At 59.1% G+C, this 19,151-nt stretch overlaps 1 protein-coding gene across 17 annotated transcripts; it reads left to right on the plus strand.

Moving 5' to 3' along the window:
• Positions 1–965: 965 nt before the first annotated feature.
• ABCA7 (ATP binding cassette subfamily A member 7) lies at positions 966–18,145 on the plus strand. 17 transcript variants are annotated; one of them, XM_020890313.2, is made up of 46 exons: positions 966–1,368; positions 1,469–1,658; positions 1,745–1,838; positions 2,015–2,156; positions 2,234–2,375; positions 2,844–2,924; positions 3,157–3,367; positions 3,461–3,600; positions 3,868–3,984; positions 4,208–4,375; positions 4,517–4,734; positions 5,021–5,197; positions 5,532–5,754; positions 5,891–6,112; positions 6,207–6,408; positions 6,666–6,776; positions 6,995–7,166; positions 7,520–7,651; positions 7,756–7,895; positions 8,118–8,255; positions 8,432–8,616; positions 8,705–8,777; positions 9,116–9,318; positions 9,565–9,613; positions 9,820–9,924; positions 10,000–10,154; positions 10,371–10,495; positions 10,579–10,677; positions 10,811–11,098; positions 11,324–11,356; positions 11,459–11,636; positions 11,723–11,892; positions 12,326–12,503; positions 12,739–12,854; positions 13,132–13,276; positions 13,370–13,493; positions 13,867–13,996; positions 14,068–14,188; positions 14,292–14,354; positions 15,373–15,479; positions 15,682–15,823; positions 16,506–16,640; positions 16,715–16,818; positions 16,975–17,067; positions 17,517–17,757; positions 17,877–18,145. In XM_020890313.2, the coding sequence occupies exons 2-46, from the start codon at positions 1,593–1,595 to the stop codon at positions 18,021–18,023; spliced, it is 6,405 nt and encodes a 2,134-aa protein (XP_020745972.2). In that variant the 5' UTR covers positions 966–1,368; positions 1,469–1,592; the 3' UTR covers positions 18,024–18,145. The 17 variants fall into 17 exon arrangements, with proteins under 17 accessions (XP_020745972.2, XP_070321380.1, XP_070321381.1 ...); XM_070465271.1 differs by lacking the exon at positions 966–1,368 and having other exon boundaries at positions 1,393–1,658; positions 16,506–16,613; XM_070465273.1 differs by lacking the exons at positions 966–1,368; positions 6,995–7,166 and adding an exon at positions 7,198–7,273 and having other exon boundaries at positions 1,393–1,658.
• Positions 18,146–19,151: the final 1,006 nt, after the last annotated feature.

A 19,151-nucleotide genomic window follows, 5' to 3' on the forward strand; every position in this document is an offset into this window, starting at 1 on the left:
AAGGAGGTGTATTGCCTCAGAGGAATTTAAACATTTTACATGGTTAAAAAAAATCTGAAGCAAATGGAGAAAAATATACCATTATTTAAAATATGTTAGGGGTAAAAAAAATAATGTACTTTTGTATTATACTTTCCTATATGATTGAAATATTTTGTAATTTATTTATTTAAAAGTTTGAATGGGGAGACTTGAGGACAGGAATGAAAGTTTTCAGGACTTTGATAAGTAGCTCTTCCTGGAACCTATATACACATTGCTCACATCCTTACTTATTTTATATTTTTATTCAAACACTAACTTCTCATCCAGGCTTTCCCTGGTCTTTGACATTTTCTAACTCTTTTTTATTTATTTTGATGTTGAACACATTACTATTTAACATGCTATATGTTATCTGTATCTACTTGTATTTTTACTATTTATATTGTATCAATGTATTTGTATTGTTTGTAGCATTAATTTGTATTATTTCTATTTATCCCTCTTTCCTGCCAGAAAATAAACTTTCCATGGTAGGGGGGAAAAAAATTGCTTTGCAAACATGTAACCAATTCGCTTAAGCCAGCTACCGCTTATGCTCACCCTATAAATTTGTGTAACAGCTTGGGCTCCGGGGTCTCTGACCCTGCACCACTGCGTTGGATGCGGCAGGAGCCCTGACTCGAGTCAGCAATAAATTTCCCTTTTTGCCAGTTGCATTGTCTTGGAGGCTTTCTCTCTTCCCGCTCGGGGATTCGGACATCGGGCATAACAGGGCAATAGACTCACCTACCTGCAGCTGCCCTCCCAGTTGATACGCCGCTAAGCTCTCTCCCCCATTTTACCAATAGAGAAACTGAGGCCGCTCCCCGCCCCCCGATCCCATTTATAAATGAGTCCTGAAGTGAGGGTCAAGGGTCCTGGGTCCATTCCCTGTCCTTCCGGCGGCCTCAGTTTCTCTGTGTGTACGATGATGAAGTAGGCCAGGCTGGACTCCAAGCAAGGGACATGATCAATAATAGCTGCTTCTAGAAGCGCCCCTGCTTCTTACTCAAACAGTACGTGAGGGGTGAGTAGAGCTGGAGCCCCCTATCAGCTGGGTGACTCGCCTCTCTGGTGGCCTGGGATAGCCCTTCTTTCAGACAGCAGTATAAAATACTCCTAGCAATCATTGTTGGAGGAGAGCGGAGGGAAAGGGAATCCTTGCCTGGGTTAAGGATGAGGCTGGGGGAGGGGACCTGGAAGCTCCCCCAGGAGGGCTTAGGGCGGAGCCTGGTAATGAAAGAGTTAAGCCTACGCTCCGCCCCCTGCAGGACAAATTCACCGCCTTGGGGACGCCAGCTGCTGCTTTGGAGGAAGCGACAGATCCCGCGCAACCAATCAGATGTGAGGAAGTATTCAGGCAGGTCTCCCATTGGCTTACTCCACCCCTCCGGAGAATAGAGCCCCTTGAATAAGCACCTACAATTTTCTTGGCTCAAAGCAGAGCTTCCGAGAATGCTGAGCAATGAAATAGATGATGAAGTTCAGAGAGGGGCAGGGAGTTGCCCGCAACCACACAGTACGTCCTCAGCTTGACCCCTCCGTTCTGTCTGCTGTCCATTTCCACCATGGCCTTCTGGACACAGCTGATGCTGCTGCTTTGGAAGAATTTCCTGTATCGCAAGAGGCAGCCGGTAATGTCCGGTTGGGTGGGCCGGGGATGGGGCGGCCCACGGCCCTCCATAGGCCGCCACTCCCCAAGCCTATTCTGCCCCCGCAGATCCAACTCTTGGTGGAGTTGTTGTGGCCGCTCTTTCTCTTCTTCATCCTGGTGGCCGTTCGCCATTCCCATCCCCCACTCGAGCAGCATGAATGTAAGACCCCCAGCGTCCAGAGCTTTGGGGTTAGGATTAGCAGTGGTCACTCTATGCACAGGGGCCCCAGTGAGAACCCGGAGCACAGACCGGACGCTCGAATAATAGCTGAGAGGGGCACTCTGTCACCGGGGGTGGGAACTCAGCCAAGAACCCCACACCTGGTGTCCCTGCAGGTCATTTTCCCAACAAGCCGCTGCCTTCAGCGGGCACTATCCCTTGGCTCCAGGGCCTCATCTGCAACGTGAACAACACCTGCTTCCCGTGGCAAACCCCCGGCGAGGAGCCTGGCATCCTCAGCAACTTCAAGGACTCCCTGTAAACCAGTGGGAGCCGCTGGGCAGGGGTGGGCAGCTTCGCCTAGCCTCCGCCTCCAGCTTTCTCTCTGTATCCAGGGTTTCCCGGCTCTTGGCAGATGCTCGCACTGTCCTGGGGGGCCCCAGTGCCCATAGGATGCTGGCTAGCCTGAGAAAACTGATGCCCATTCTGAAGGCTGCACGCACAGCGCGAGCAAGTGAGAAGGCGGGACTGTGGCAGGTAGGGCTGGGCTCTGCGCCTCCACCTGATGACGCAGCTTGGAGTGGGACAAGTGGGACATGGCTCCAGCTAACCTTGGCCTCACCCTGGGCTTCTGTGCTTTACTCCCTCGGCCTTTCCTTGGCCCAGTGACCAGCCCAAGGAGGGATTATCCCTGGCCACTCAGCTGCTGGGGACACTGCTGCAAGGGGTGAGGTGGGGACAGGGCAAGATCTGGGACCCTGATCTCACTGAATCCCACCCTGCCCCTTTCGGGTGCCAGCTTCCAGGCCTTTGACTGGGCCTTCCCTGATACCTGGAGTGATATTCCTTAGACTTTAGTCCTGAGACCTTGAACAAGCTCAGGTGCCTCTCAGAGCCTTAGTTTCACTGTAAAATGAGGCTATGATAGCATGGACCCCCTGGGAACTTGGATCCCGAGTGAGACGACCGCAAACCTCATTGTCACCTTGTCATCTTTCTCCCCAGGAGTCTCTGGGCTCTGTGCTGGGCCAGGCCCAGGAGTCCATGGGCAGCCTTGTGGAGACTGCAGAGGACATGGCCCAGGAGGTAAGAGGCCAGTGTAGTCTCCGCCCCTGCCAGGAAACTAGAGGGGTGGGCTGCAGAAAGAGGAGAGGACAGAGCAACCCTGGGCACCTGTCCTCAGTAGTTGTGTGGGAGTGCTGGGGCAGAAAGAGAGGGCAAGGGTGCTCCTGGTGGAGGGCCCTGCCCTGGTTATAGCTTGGTGGTGGGGTCACGCAGAGGGAAGCCTGCCCAGCCCTCTGGTGACCCCCTCCTCCAGCTCCTGGAGCTGCCCAGCCTGGGGGAGCTGTGGGCCCTGCTACAGAGACCCCACAGGCCAGGTGGTCCCCTGGAGGCGGTGGCAGAAGCCCTTTGCAGTGCCAGGGGGCCCAGCAAACCAGGTGGGCCCTCCCTCAACTGGTATGAGGCCAGTGACCTGAAGGAGCTTGTGGGGCAGGAGCCAGCGCAGGCCCTGTGGGACAACAGCCTGAGTGAGTGACCAACTTGGTTTCCACCCCTCTCCCTGGGGAAGCGGGGCCAGAACGTGGGCACAGGGCCTCATGGTGCCCCCACCCTGGTCCTAGGCCCCACCTGCGCTGAGCTGACGGGGGCCCTGGACACCCACCCCCTATCCCGCCTGCTGTGGAGGCGCCTGAAGCCACTGGTCCTGGGGAAAGTACTGTTCACGCCTGACACACCCTTCACCCGGCAGATCATGGCCCAGGTGACAGTGCGAGGGGCCCTCAGTCCCAGCCTCAGCCGAGGGGGAGAGCCAGGCCACAGGAGAGCCCTGAGTCCCAAGACTGGCTGCCCCTGGGCTGGGTCCAGGAAGCAGGGTTTGAAGTGGAGGGATTGCCAGATTTCAGGCAGTGCTCAGAGGTGCAGGATGGAGCAGAGGGGAGAAGGCAAGAGGGGTGGGCAGGGGCTTCACTGGAAGGAAGGGTCATAAATGGCTGAGGCTGGTGTGGACCTCAGCACCCACCTCTTGCAGGTCAACCGAACTTTCCAGGAGCTGGCGCTGTTGAAGGACATCCAGGAGGTGTGGGGGCTGCTGGGACCCCAGCTCTTTAACTTCCTGAACGATAGTGCCAATATCGCCATGCTGCAGGTGGGGCCAGGACGGGAGTGGGAGAGGGGTACTGGGGGTGGGGATATGTGGCAGCTGGGTCACCCCTGCTAAGGATTTGGGCGAAAGGGCAGGAACTTCCAGGCGAGGGTGTGGAGGTGGGGAGTGGTATCCAAGGTGAGCTCAGGCCGCTCACTGGGATGGGAAGAGGTGACAGGCCCTGAACGTCCGATGCAGACCCCCACCTTCCCTGACACCCCTACAGAGGCTCCTGCAGATCCAGGACAAGGGAAGGAGGCAGCCAAGACCCGGAGGTGGGGCCAGAGTGGAAGCTCTTCATGCCTTTCTGAATCCCCGCAGCGGTGGCTACAGCTGGCAGAAGGCCCACGCTGATGTGGGACACCTGGCGGTCACACTGGGCCGTGTGATGGAGGTGAGGGACCGTCCACCTGGGGAAACGTCTCCGAGTGGAGAGGCAGCCCTGCTGAGGGCCTGCTAGGAGGAAGCGCGGCTCCGCCTTTAGGTCCAGGGGAGGAGCCTGGGGCCTCGAACTCACGCCCAGGCCCCTCCGCAGTGCGTGACTCTGGACAGGCTGGAGGCCGCCCCTTCAGAGGCTGCCCTGGTGGAGCGGGCCCTGAAGCTGCTCTCCGAGCACCGTTTCTGGGCCGGCATCGTTTTTCTGGGGCCTGAGGACTCCCCGGACCCCGCTCAGTCCCCAGGCCCTGGCCACGTGCGCATCAAGATCCGCATGGATATCGATGATGTCACAAGAACCAATAAGATCAAGGACAGGTGGGGGGGCCTTGTGGGGCGGAACCAGAGGGGGTTGCTAGAGAGCATCCCACCTATCAGAGATCTTGGTGGGTGGGGCCCAAATCCTTAGACCAATAGGGATCCATGATGGGCGGGGTTTATGGTGTGATGGGCACAGCCAAGGGCTTGGTGGGCGGGGTCAATGCCTTGGTTTCTGGGATAAGATTAAAGCAATTGGCAGGTGGATCTAGATAGTTTGTACACAGATGAGGGCGGAGCTGAAGTTGTGATGGGCAGGTCCCAGCTACTCCCATACTGCTTTCAGGTTTTGGGACCCCGGTCCGGCCGCTGACCCCCTGACGGACCTGCGCTACGTGTGGGGTGGCTTCGTGTACCTGCAGGACCTGCTGGAGCGCGCAGCTGTGCGCGTGCTCACAGGGACCACCCCCCATGCCGGCCTCTACCTCCAGCAGATGCCCTACCCCTGCTACGTGGACGATGCGTGAGCACCCTTTCCTCACTTCTCTCAGATGCCAGATCCCGGGTCTCAGGGTGGGGGCCTGGGTGCCATCTGGAATATTCACGCAGTCAAAGCTGAGAACTACAGTTCAGAAGGACCACTCCCCGTGACCTTGTAGCTGGAGGAGCCGGGATCCCTCAGGGTCTGGGGTCCCTGGATACAGGGAGAACGTAATCTGACAGCACCATCAGGAGTCCGAGGACAAGGGAGGGCGAATGTCCTCGGCTCACCTTGGGGTCCCAGGGCGGGAACTGTCGTGCCAGATGGGGGCAGCGCAGGGGTGTCTGGCGTCCACTGCAGCTGCCCACTGCCCCAGGTTCCTGCGCTTGCTGAGCCGGTCACTGCCACTCTTCCTGACACTGGCTTGGATCTACTCGGTGGCGTTGACGGTGAAGGCCGTGGTGCGTGAGAAGGAGACTCGGCTGCGCTACACGATGCGCGCCATGGGGCTCAGCGCCACTGCACTGTGGCTGGGCTGGTTCCTCAGCTGCCTCGGGCCCTTCCTCCTCAGCACCGCGCTGCTTGTGCTGGTGCTCAAGGTGCGTGCACCCCCCGCCTTGCCTACTCGGGATGGGTGCGTGTGTACGGGGAGGTAACAGGCAGGAGGCGCCTCGCGGGGTTGCGTGTCCCTGGGCGAATCCGCGAGCTCCCTCCAGCTCCCCTGTCCTTCTGCAGCTCGGGGACATCCTCCCCTACAGCCACCCGGGGGTGCTGTTCCTGTTCTTGGCGGCTTTCGCTGTGGCCACGGTGGTCCAAAGTTTCTTGCTGAGCGCATTCTTCTCCCGAGCGAACTTGGCAGCCGCCTGCGGGGGTCTTGCCTATTTCGTACTCTATCTGCCCTACGTGCTGTGCGTGGCCTGGAGGGACCAGCTGCCCGTGGGCGGCCGCGTGGCCGCGGTGAGAGCCGGGCCGTGTGGGTGAGGGGTGCAGGGCACCCTCAGCTGCACTTGTTTGCTGACCTACCCACCTACCTACCCGCCCCCACCCATAGAGCCTTCTGTCGCCCGTGGCCTTTGGTTTTGGCTGCGAGAGCCTGGCGCTGCTGGAGGAGCAGGGCGAGGGTGCGCAGTGGCACAACATGGGCACCGGGCCTACAGCAGATGTCTTCAGCTTGGCCCAGGTCTCGGGCCTTCTGCTGCTCGATGCCGCTCTCTATGGCCTCGCCACTTGGTACCTGGAGGCGGTGTGCCCAGGTGGGCCGTAGGAGGCGCAGGGGAGACTGGGCTGAGGGCGGGCACGGGATGGGGTGGGGCTGAGGGGGCCTGGAATACAGGTGAAAGGGTGGGTCTTCCTGGCACCTGCGCACATGTGCGCTGGTGGCTGCGTTTGAGGGAAGGCCTGGGGCAGGCGGGTGGGCGGGGCTTCCTGGTTATCACTTACCTGGATCCCCGCATCCCCAGTGGGCTCCAGGGGGAGCGCCTCAGGGGTAACTGAGCACCACTCCCCACAGGCGAGTACGGGATTCCCGAACCATGGAACTTTCCCTTTCGGAGGAGCTACTGGTTTGGGTCTCAGACCCCCAAGGGTCCTGCCCCAATCCTGGCTGTGCAGGACCCCAAGGGTAAGGCCCAACAAACAGCTGTCACTTCCCTGTCTGGATTCTCAGCCCCCACAAAACCCAGGTCCCCATGGATTCCAATCCTCTGCATATTCCCAGGTCCTGAGGCTCCCCTAACTCCCACAGACCCCAGCCCCATAAGTCCCTGACTCCACAGACCAGCTTGAATGGTCCCCAGGCTTCTGAGGGTGCCCAAAACTGAGGCTGCCCTCCTTCCTCAGTGCTGGTGGAGGAGGCACCCCCTGGCCTGATTCCGGGGGTCTCCATACGCGGCCTGGAAAAGCGCTTTCCTGGCAACCCGCAGCCAGCGCTGTGCGGACTCAGCCTGGACTTCTACCAGGGCCACATCACCGCCTTCCTGGGCCACAATGGGGCTGGCAAAACGACCACAATGTGAGCAGCCATCACTCCTCTCCCCCCACAGCTCCCCTCCCCCCCAGCTCCTCTTCTTGGGTCTCAACTTGCACTTGTTCAAGCGGAAGGACATCTGGGGTCAGAAGGTACCTATTTGTACAGTGAGGGGGGACCCTGATGCCCCCCCAGCCCCAGTTCCCTTTGGACCTCCCCCTTAGTTCACTTTGGATCCACAATAGGCAGGTGATGAATATTTTCTCTGAGCTTCGTCTTCCCTCCCCTGTAAAATGGGAACATAATACCCCTTTGGTCTGGGCATACAGTAGGTGCCCTTAAGTGCTGGGAGCCTCAGCTTCCCCTCTGAAGCTGCCCTGAGACCCCTGCTCCTGCAGGTCCATCCTGAGTGGCCTCTTTCCACCCACGGCTGGCTCCGCCTCTGTCCTGGGCCACGACGTCCGGACCAGCATGGCAGCCATCCGGCCCTGCCTGGGTGTCTGCCCGCAGTACAACATACTCTTTGACCTGTGCGTCTCCATGGGCCTGGGGCGTGGCAGTGGGAGTGCTGGGTGCTCTCTGTGGCCTTGCCTGCCATGGTAACCCCCCCACTGTCTTTTGTACATGGCCTCAGGCTGACTGTGGATGAGCACGTCTGGTTCTATGGGCGGTTGAAGGGTCTGAGCGCAGCTGCCATGGGTCCCGAGCAGGACCGGCTGCTGCAGGACATGGGGCTGATCCCCAAGAGGCATGCACAGACTCATCACCTGTCAGGTGAGCCCGGACTGGGGGGAGCCTCCAGGTCTGCAGAGATGAGGCTGGGGAGCTGGTGCTGGGACTTTATATTGAGGACTGTGGAATGCCAGAGGAGATGGGCAGACCTGGGGACCCAGGAGGAATCAGGCACTGTGGTCCAGGTGGGTAGGGAAAGGTGCAGGGAGAAGGACTGCAGCCCTGCCCAAGACTGTGGAGATCTTGACCCCTGTCCCAACCCAGGCGGGATGCAGCGGAAGCTCTCAGTAGCCATTGCCTTTGTGGGTGGCTCCCAAGTTGTTATCCTGGATGAGCCCACAGCTGGTGTAGACCCCACTTCCCGTCGAGGCATCTGGGAGCTGCTGCTCAAATATCGGGAAGGTAAGAACTGAAAGTGACCTGAGATTTCCCTGGATGCTGCTTGAGAGGCCAGAAGATCTTTCTGACAGAGGTGATGGAAGATGGGGTTTTGAGGGATAAGTAGGAGTTTACTGCACGAGGCAGGGGCCACAGCTTGGGCAGCCTGATAACATGTGTGGGTTGGGTCCCCTGCCTAGGTCGCACACTGATCCTCTCCACCCACCACCTGGATGAGGCGGAGCTGCTGGGAGACAGGGTGGCGATAGTGGCAGGGGGCCGCCTGTGCTGCTGTGGCTCTCCTCTCTTCCTGCGGCGTCACTTGGGCTCCGGATACTACTTGACATTGGCCAAGGGTCCCCCACCCCTGGCCACCAGCAAAAAGGTGAGGGCTGGAACAGACCTCCGACCCCAGTTCTTAAGACTCCATCCAGCCCCGATGGCCATGGCAGCTGGTGCCCCTCTGCCTCCAGGGTGAAACTGGCTTGAAGAACAGCATGGATGCTGGGCAGAAAAGGGAGCCAGGAGGCCAGGCCAGCTCTGCCGGTGAGGGCGGGTGTGGGAAAGCCTGAGTGAGGGGCTGTGGATGGGGCTGTGAGAGCCAGAGGGAGGGGCCAGTGGGGGGCAGTGACTTGGTTCAGGGCAACAGGCCTGATAACCCCAAGCTTGACCCCTGACCTGACCCCTGAGTTGAGCTGACACACAAACCTACCTCTGACCCTGACCCCAGGTCAAGTCCTGCCCTTGGGTGCTTAATCCTGACTTCCTTTGCCCTCAGGGACTGATCCCTTGTGGGTCACCCAAGCCCCTTCCCCAAGGGGGTGGAGCAGGAGCCAGGGCAACATGGGACCCCAGGGCCCCTGACGTGCCTGCTGCCCACCCAGGTGCAGCCCAGCTGTGGGCCATAGTGCAGCGCCAAGTGCCCGGCACACGACTGGTCAAGGATCTGCCACATGAACTGGTGCTGGCATTGCCCTACAAGGGCGCCCTGGATGGCAGCTTCGCTGAGCTCTTCCATGATCTGGACCAGCGGCTGGGGGAGCTGGGACTGGCTGGCTATGGGATCTCCGACACTAGCCTGGAGGAGGTGTGGCTGCTGGATGAGGGGGGCGGCAGGAGGAGGGCTTCCTGGAGGAGGTGGTGCCTGGAAGGATGAAGAAGTCTGCCTGTGGACAGCTGGGCATCCCAGGGAGGAGACAGGGGCCACACGGAGGCTTGGAGGCCCTCAGGGAGGCTTGGGGACCCCCAGTGTTTGAGGGATATGTGGCCCTTGAGTCCCCCTCCCTTTGTGTGTCCCCAGGCTCTGTCTGAGCCCCCTGCTTTGTCTTCCCAGATCTTCCTGAAGGTGGTGGAAGATTGTGCTGTGGACACAGGCCCAGAGGGTATGCCTGTAGGCCCCTGTCCTGACCCCTCACCCCGGTCCAGAGTCCGACCTGACTTTAGACCAAGTCCCCACTCTTGGCTAACATGGCCCAACCTACAGCCCTGACCTCCACCCTGATTTCTGACCCCTTTTTTGTGAGCCTTGACACAGGCCCAGACCCCAGGCCAAACACTAAGCCTGACCCCAACTCTGGTGACTCTGCAGATGGTAGGCCCAGGCAAGGTTCGTGCTTGGGTATTTCTCATCCCGACGCGACTAGGCAGCTCCAAGTTCCTCCAGAGGAGACAGCCCTGGAGAATGGGGGGCTGGGTGAGTTGTCCCTGCCCCACCCTGTGGCCCCTCCTGGTCCCCAGGGCCAAGCACTGACCCTCCCATCCCCCACAGCTGGCTCTGCCCCTGAGACACAGGCACTACAGGGCTCTGGGCCGGCCACCGCAGGCCGCGTACACAGCTGGGCGCTCACTTGTCAGCAGCTCCGGGCCTTACTTCTCAAGCGTTTCCTGCTTGCCCGCCGCAGCCGCCGTGGCCTGTTTGCCCAGGTGAGGGGCCACCTACTGGGGGGGGGGGGAAGCCCCTCAGCATCTGTTTTCCACTCTACAACCTAATTCAGCCCCGTAAGCCCAGGTGTATGCCTCACTCTGAACATGTTTATTGAGAGCACTGGGGAGCCATGGATGGTTCTAGAGCAGGATCAGGGAAGGGTGCAGGTGAGCCTGGCGGCCGACAGGCGGGGAGCTGATGGGCTGGCCCTTCAGATTGTGCTGCCTGCCCTCTTTGTGGGCCTGGCACTGGTGTTCAGCCTCATTGCACCCCCGTTTGGATACTACCCGGCTCTGCGGCTGAGCCCCAGCATGTACGGCTCCCAGGTGTCCTTCTTCAGGTGGGTGCAGAGGAGAGGGGCCTGGTGGGGGGGGGGCCCAGGGCCTGTGGGCACAGCCCTGACCCTGCACCCACTACACACAGCGATGACACTCCAGGGGACCCTGAACACTCCCGCCTGGTCGAGGCCCTGCTGGAGGAGGCCGGACTGGAGGAGGCTTACCCGAAAAGTAACTCCAGCAGGTGAGGGTCCTCCAGTCTGGGCCTGGCTCCTCTCTGGCCTCGGTTTCCTTGTCTGGGCTCTGGAGCATCCCCCATGCCTGGTTGGGAGCAGGGCGCCTCCAGTCCTACCCCCACCCTGCTCCTACCCCCACAGGGCACCAGCATGCACACGGCCTGCCCTCTGCCACTTCTCGGTGCCTGAGGTCCCTGCAGACGTGGCTGAAGTCTTGGCCAGTGGCAACTGGACCCTGGAGTCTCCATCCCCCGCCTGCCAGTGCAGCCAGCCTGGTGCCCACCGCCTGCTGCCTGACTGCCCTGCTGCAGCCGGTGGCCCCCCGCCACCCCAGGCACCAACCAGCTCTGGTGAAGTGGTCCAGAACCTAACGGGCCGGAACCTGTCTGACTTCCTGGTCAAGACCTACCCGCGCCTGGTGCGCCAAGGGTGAGCACCACCCTGGATTTGACTTGGCCAGCTGTAGCAGGGGTCCAGTGGGGAGGACGTGGTCCAGTCTTGGGAGGGGTTGCGGGGGATGCCCAGGCTGGGGCTCTGGGCTGGGGCATCCTGGGGGCCATCTGTGCCTCCCCCTTTTTATTTGTCTCACTCAACTCCCCAGTATCTTTGTCTCTGTCCCACTCACCTCTCTGTCTGTGTCTCTCTGTCTCACAGCCTGAAGACCAAGAAATGGGTGAACGAGGTCAGGTGAGGAGGGTCCCTTGCATGGGTTCCTTTCCTGTGCCCTCTGCCTGCCTGCCGCCCCATTCTCCTGACCCTCAGCTGTCTCCCACCTCTGCTGCCCCTCAGGTATGGGGGCTTCTCCCTTGGGGGCCAAGACCCAGGCCTGCCCTCGGGCTTGGAGGTGGGCCGCTCTGTGGAGGAGCTGCGGGCACTGCTGAACCCCACACCAGGCGAGGCCCTCGACTACCTCCTGAATAACCTCACAGCATGGGCTGTTGGTCTGGACACTCAGGATGGCCTCAAGGTGGTAACTGGCGGTGGCCGGCTGGCGCTGTGGTGGGGGAGGTCTGATGCCAGGTCACTGACCCCTTGGCCCCAATTCCATCACAGATCTGGTTTAACAACAAGGGCTGGCACGCCATGGTGGCCTTTGTAAACCGAGCCAACAACGCTCTCCTACACGCCCACCTGCCACCAGGCCTCTCCCACCATGCCCACAGCATCACCACGCTCAATCACCCCCTGAACCTCACCAAGGAGCAGTTGTCTGAGGCTGCGCTGTGAGTCCCCTGACCCCGTGTATCCCCCCGCCTTGTGAGTTGCCCCACCTTGTGTGCCACTCCGCCTTGTGTGATCCCCTGTTCCATGTATCCCCCCACCCCGGTTGGTCTCTCTGTTGTCTCTGGTGGTGGGAGCTGAAGTTACGCTCTGCCACACTCTTGCTGTGTAAACAGAGAACTAGAACTTCCCCTCTCCACCCCTTAGGCCAGGGTAATAGGGCATCATCAGGCTTCATGGGCTGCAGTCTCCCCCAGCTGCCTGCACGTTTTTGTCACATCAACATCTATCCTACTAGAGACCTGGACGATCTCTCCCTGCCTAACAGTTTGAAATGGCTCAGGACATCCCCCACCAGCCGTGTCCAGCCCCGGGGACCTCAATCCCATCAATGATGAGCACAGTGATGAGCAGCTCATGCCCCTTCACCCCCAGGATGGCCTCCTCAGTGGACGTGCTTGTCTCCATCTGCGTGGTCTTCGCCATGTCCTTTGTCCCGGCCAGCTTCATCCTTGTCCTCATTGACGAGCGTGTCACCCGAGCCAAACACCTGCAGTGCATGGGAGGCCTGCCCCCCACTCTCTACTGGCTTGGCAACTTTCTCTGGGACATGGTGCGCAGATCACCTGGAGGGGTGGGGGCCCTGCCACCACTTGCCACTGCCTCTTCTGGCCCTTTATGGTCAAGAACTTGTCTAGGATGTCACCACTGAAGTCTTGGGGATAATGCAGACCTCGTCCTATTATCCAAAGCCCAGGGAGGTTGGGGTGGTACACAATGCCAAGGATGGCTGTGGGCTTCCCTGGTAGCTCAGCATACTGAGGGTGTAACCACCATCTCCAATGCAGTGTAACTACTTGGTGTCAGCGTGCATCGTGGTGCTCATCTTTTTGGCCTTCCAGCAGAGGGCATATGTGGCCCCTGCCAACCTGCCTGCCCTCCTGCTGTTGCTACTACTGTACGGGTGAGGTTCCCAGCCCCTCCAGGACTTGTTCTTACTGACCCCCTCGACTCCGTTGAGGGAGCTGGGACTCTATAGCAGCTTCTAAGGAGAGGATATGGAGATCTGAGAGGACCCCAAGTGTGATCTTATTCAGGGGTATGCCAAGGAGGCCTTAAAAGCTCATCTTGACCTGACCATGTTACAGAGGTCTACAACACAGTTTGGGAATGGGAGATCTATATTCTTCTCAGGGCTGCTCAGCCTGTCTGGCAATAACAGTGGCTCCTGTTCCCCTCAGCTGGTCGATCACGCCACTCATGTACCCAGCCTCCTTCTTCTTCTCTGTGCCCAGCACAGCCTATGTTGTGCTCACCTGCATCAATCTCTTTATTGGTATCAATGGCAGCATGGCCACCTTCGTGCTTGAGCTCTTCTCTGATCAGGTAGGACCCACAGGGCTGGTCCTTGGGTTGGGGTCAGACTGGGCCTCAACCTCAGTTTCTGACCCACCTCCTTCTTAATCTGCCCCTGAGCAGAAGTTGCAGAAGGTGAGCCGGATCCTGAAACAGGTCTTCCTTATCTTTCCTCACTTCTGCTTGGGTCGGGGCCTCATCGACATGGTGCGGAACCAGGCCATGGCTGATGCCTTTGAGCGCTTGGGTGAGAACTTCTCTCCAGGAGGGGAAGTGCCAGACAAGAGTCAATCCTACAGTGCAGGGACAAACAGCAGCCCCTGTTTGAAGCCCTGTAGGAAGAAAACTTGAGGTTTTAGATGACCTGGAAGGGTGGGTAGGCAAAGTTAAAAGTGCAGCAAAGCAGCCATAAAAGTTAATTCCATCTTGGTCATGTCACAAGAGGTCTAAGGCACTAAATAAAGGAGGTGGCAATGCCATGGTTTTCCACGCCAATTAGACCCCAGTTGAGTGTCTATTCATCTTGGTGCTTTCCCTTAAGAACCCAATGTGACCTGAATGGGGAGAGGCCCAGTAACCAAGACCCTAAAATGACCCTATCCCTCCTCATGTCCACACAGGAGAGGGGCATTTCCAGTCGCCCCTGCGTTGGGAGGTGGTCGGCAAGAACCTCTTGGCCATGTTCATACAGGGGCCAATCTTCCTCCTCTTTACACTACTGCTTCAGCACCACAACCGCCTCCTACCACAGTCAGTGGGGACCAGGGAGGGTGGCAGGGACTGGGGTCTGGCTCTGGGCCCACTCATATCTCTGTCCTCAGACCCAGGCTGAGGCCATTACCCGCCCTGGGAGAGGAGGATGAGGATGTGGCCCGTGAGCGGGAACGGGTAGTACAAGGGGCCACCCAGGGGGATGTGTTGGTACTGAGGGACCTGACCAAGGTGGGTTTGTGGGCCTCCACTGTTGGGTTGGGGGGCCTCCACTGTTGGGCTGGGGGGCTTCCACTGGCCTACCCACCTTTCTCATGGACTTCCATCCTCCCAGGTGTACCCTGGGCAGAGGACGCCAGCTGTTGACCGCCTGTGCCTGGGGATTCCCCCTGGTGAGGTAAGTCCAGGTGGTACAAGGGTGAGCGGCTGTCCTATTGTACGCCCACTGGTCTTTACCATGTTTGTGTCTACCTCCCCCTATAGAACACCTACTCTGTGTCTGTCCTAAACTCAGTACCTACTGGCTGTCAATATTTGAGCTCCTATTTATAGCCAGCAAATCTCATGAAGCTCCTACTGCATGGTTACATTTATTGATTCCGACTGTGTGCAATAGGATTAACAAGATCTTAGTGAGGATAAATTTATTATTAAGTACCTACTGGGTTCCCATACATGTGCCAGTTACTATGTGCACCTACTATATGTTAGCATTTATTGAGTACCAACTGTATAGAGTAAAGCTTGTTGAACCCCCCCACCATTGTGTGTACCAAAAGTGTATTGAATGTCACCTTTGTGATGATCAACTTTTATCAAACACCAACATTTATTGAGTCCATATTGTATATGTATCAAGCACTTGCTCACAACCAATATTTAGTAGGCACCTGCTCTGTACCAATGCACATTCAAGCAACTACTTTGTGCAAACTTGTCTGCTGTGGTCCATTTCCTGGCCACCTACTAGGGGCTGGCACACACCTGTGGACACTTGTGGTGTGTTGGTATAAACTGCCATCACTCTTTAGCAAATGCCTACTGTGTTCAGTCAACCTCTCCATCTTGAGTTGACTGTGTGCCCAGTATGAATTCTCACCAGGTGCTCTTGCTGTTGGTACCCACTAGCGTGGCATGAAACATTCAGCCAGCTCCTGCCTCAATATTTAGGAAGCACTGACTGTGAGTGACCTTTATAGAACATCTACTGTGTCCATTGATTAAACACATGCTGTGTGTCATCTAGCATTTCTGCTATGTGACAGCTTGTGCCTACTCACATACCCCAGTATCTGCCCAGGGATCCCCTTGCCCACAGCCCTCCCAGTGGAAGCTGAGAAACCCGTCTCAGAAGTCAGAAATGCTGGGACAAGTGTCCAGGCTTCTATGAGTGCCCTCTGTGGGTGTACCTGCAGTGTTTCGGGCTGCTGGGCGTGAACGGAGCAGGGAAAACGTCCACATTCCGCATGGTGACTGGGGACACTCTGCCCAGTGGGGGCGAGGCCATTCTGGAAGGCCACAGGTGAGGGGCTCCTGGGCTCTTGTTCCTCCCCACCTCCCCCTGCTCTCGCATGTATGGACAGGATTGCCTGGCCTTGAGTCCCCCTGCAAGTGGACCCGGCCCTGAGTTACCTCCTGTCCCTTACCAGGGTGGGTGGGCCCCCTCGCATGGCCAGGGCCCAGCCAGGGCCCTGAGTTCCCTGTCCCCCATCCCGCATCCCCAGCGTGGCCCAGGAACCGGCCGCAGCTCACTGCCGCATGGGCTACTGCCCTCAGTCGGATGCCATCTTCGAGCTGCTGACCGGTCGCGAGCACCTGGAGCTGTATGCACGCCTGCGAGGAGTCCCTGAAGCCCAAGTTGCCCAGGTGACCGCTCTCCCCACTAACCCCTCCGGTCCTCACCCCAGTCTCTCCCTTGGACCACAGTCTCTCTGCTGCTCTCGGTCCCCTGACCGTAGGTCCTCTGGCCCTGCCCCTGCCCTCCCTGAGTGCCTACACACTTATTGGGTCCACCCCACACCCCCAGTCCTCCCACCGTCCTCAGGGGGCACTCTCCACCTCCCTGCTAGGGGCCCGCCCCTTCTCTCCTAGACCTTCCTGGCTATGGCCCCGCCTACTTTCATCTCAGGGTCAGGGCTTCCTTCCTGGTGGCTTCCTGCCACTGGGCCAGGCCCTGCCTCTCTCTTGGTCTGGCCCCGCCTCCAGTCGCAGCCCCGCCCCGTACTCGCTCTGGCCCCACCCTCTTTAGTTACCGTCCCACGTTATCCCTGGGCTTCCCTGGTGGCTCAGTTGGTTAAGAATCCGTCTGCAATGCAGGAGACCGGGGTTCGATCCCTGTGTCAGGAAGATCCCCGGAGAAGGAAATGACATCCCACTCCAGTATTCTTGCCTGGGAAATCCCATGGAGGAGCCTGACGGACTCTAGTCCATGGAGTCAGAAAGAGTCCACCACTGAGCGACTAAACCACCACCATATCCCCTCCTTAGCCCCTCCCACTCACCCTGTACCCTATTCTCACTCTGCCCTTCCCACTCCATCCTGCCATAGACAGCAAGCTACGGCCTGGCACGCCTGGGCCTCCCTCAGTATGCTGACCGACCTGCGGGCACCTACAGCGGTGGCAACAAGCGGAAGCTGGCGACAGCCGTGGCTCTGGTGGGGGACCCAGCTTTAGTCTTTCTGGTATGTGTGTGCAGATGGGAGGACAGAGTGGGGGGAAGTGGCCGCATTTAAGCATCTCCCTGCTCTGTGCCCAGGACGAGCCGACCACTGGCATGGACCCTGGTGCCCGGCGGTTCCTCTGGAACAGTCTTCTGGCCGTGGTGCGGGAGGGCCGCTCCGTGGTACTCACCTCACACAGGTGGGCCTGGGGAACAGAGCAGTCTGGGACTGACAGGAAATGTCCAGAGCACAGGGTGGCCCAGAGCTGCAGGCTGAGGGTCCCTGGGGGGGCAGCCCAGAGCCGAGCACCATGGGTCCAGGCCTGGTCGGAGCTCACGTCACTGGGCTCCCACAGCATGGAGGAGTGCGAGGCACTCTGTACGCGCCTGGCCATCATGGTGAATGGGCGGTTCCGCTGCCTGGGCAGCACACAGCACCTCAAGGGCAGGTGAGTGGGGAAGGCCTCAAGCCCTGGGTGTGGGCAGATCAGGGTGGCGGTGTAGGTAGGCCTGGAGGGGAGATCAGGTGGGGCCAGTTTGAGTTCTAACCAGAGAACAGGCAAGGATCATGAACTGTCCAGGAGAGGGGGCAAGGCTGGACTGAGATGGGGAGGAGGTCTGAGGGGTGAAGGTGTGTCCATGCGTGGAGGCCAAAGAGGGTCCGGCAAGTGGGTATGACCTGGATATTGGTGTGGGGCATGGCATTGTGTGGGCGGGACCAGGGGGCAGCTGGGTTAGAGACTGGATGAGCATGTAGGCGGGGCTAGGAGCAGAGGCTGGGGTCAGGTTGGCCTGGGGTTCTGGAGGAGCCAAGTATAGTGGTGGGGCTAGAAGAGGGCTGGAAGATGGTATGGGCGGATCCATTAGCTATGGTCTACCCCACCCCACCCCACCCCAGATTTGGGGCTGGCCATACACTGACCCTGAGGGTGCCCTTGTCGAGATCCAAGTCGGCGGCTGACTTCGTGGCCCAGGCGTTCCCGGGAGCTGAGCTGCGGGAGGCACATGGTGGCCGCCTGCGCTTCCAGCTGCTGCCAGGAGGGCGCTGCACCTTGGCGCTCGTCTTTGGATTGCTGGCGGCAAGCGGCGCAGAGCATGGTGTGGAGGACTTCTCTGTGAGCCAGACCACACTGGAGGAGGTGACCGCTGCGCCAGGACGGGGCTGGGGGTAAAGATGGGGTTGGGGGTAAAGATGGAGTTGGGGGCTAGGCCCTCAAGCTGACCTTCTCTCCTGTTTCCCTGGGCCATCCACTCCTAGGTATTCTTGTACTTCTCCAAGGATCAGGGCAAAGAGGAAGATGAGAAGGAGACAGAAGTGGGGGCTGACCCTGTGCCAAGCCCACAGCGCCCCAAACTCATAACCCAGTTCCTTGATGACCACGACATGGCTGAGACGGTCCTCTGAGCCTCCTCCTCTATGGAGCTGGGGGGACCAAAGCAGGGCAGAGGGGCTGAAGCCTGACCCAGACTCCAGGGGCCCTGGAGGAAATAAAGGGAAGCTGTGGTGTGAAGCACCATGCACCTGTGTCCCTGTGCCAAGTTGCATATTCATCCCAAAATGGCTCTGTACATGTGCCTGGACACTGGGCTTGGCACAGAGTGTGTGCTGGAGTGAGTGTGTGGATGCAGATGTGAACCTAGCTACAGCTAGCTGGACTCCCAGCTGTGAAAGCTTGTGTGGTGGCTGGGGAGTGTCTCCTGTGCAGGTGCACCCTTCATAAGAGCCTGGACACTGCTCCCAGAGCCCCTGAGTGCTCCTGTAGTTCTGACGCCTGAAGGCGGTACCTGTGAGTGGCTGGATCTGAAGTGGGCATGAAGTCAGGGCTCAGGAATGTCTGGGGCAGCTGGGGGAGCCCAGAAGGGGTGGCCCAGACTTAAGGCCTCCAACCAGGCAGAGGCCCACCAGCTAGCCAGCCCTGCAGCCAGCCCTCATCCCCCGATCCTGGCATCCAGAGCGATGAGTGGTGGACAGAGGATCCTCAAGGGCCTTCTGGGATGGGTTAGTGGATGGACCTGGGCCTGGAGAACTGGGTTTGCCGTGAGGGGCTGTGGCCTGCGTGCCCTATGCCCTGGAGATCCGCCCCTCCCACCTGAGGTCAGTGGGGGCCAATGGTGGGGAAGGGGTAGGGGATGAGGGGGTGAGACTCCAGAAGGGGAGGGGAGGAAGACTGGAGGAGGGGAAAAGGCTCAGATTATGGGGGCTCCAAGATAAGAGGTGGTTATGGGGGGAGAGGGTACAGGGGGTGCTATACACACTGCCAATGCCCCAGGTCTGGGGGCCAAGCCAGGGAGGGAGGAGGCAGCATGGTGGCCTCAGCAGTTAGCATTAGGGTTAACCTGTCCTGCTGAGTGTCCCCAGAATGTAGAATTAGGGGTGGGGATGAGAGATGGATGGAGGGAAGGCAACCCACTATACCCTGCACTGTTCCCTGGGGTCTGCAGAGGGGGTTGCCAAAGGGTGGAGGGCGGCCATACACAGAAGCGATGGGAGGACTGGAAGGCAGGTGCCTGTGTCCAGGGTACCCATTGCATC

The sequence above is a fragment of the Odocoileus virginianus genome, chromosome 3 (genome assembly GCF_023699985.2).
Source record: "Odocoileus virginianus isolate 20LAN1187 ecotype Illinois chromosome 3, Ovbor_1.2, whole genome shotgun sequence".
NCBI lineage: Eukaryota > Metazoa > Chordata > Mammalia > Artiodactyla > Cervidae > Odocoileus > Odocoileus virginianus.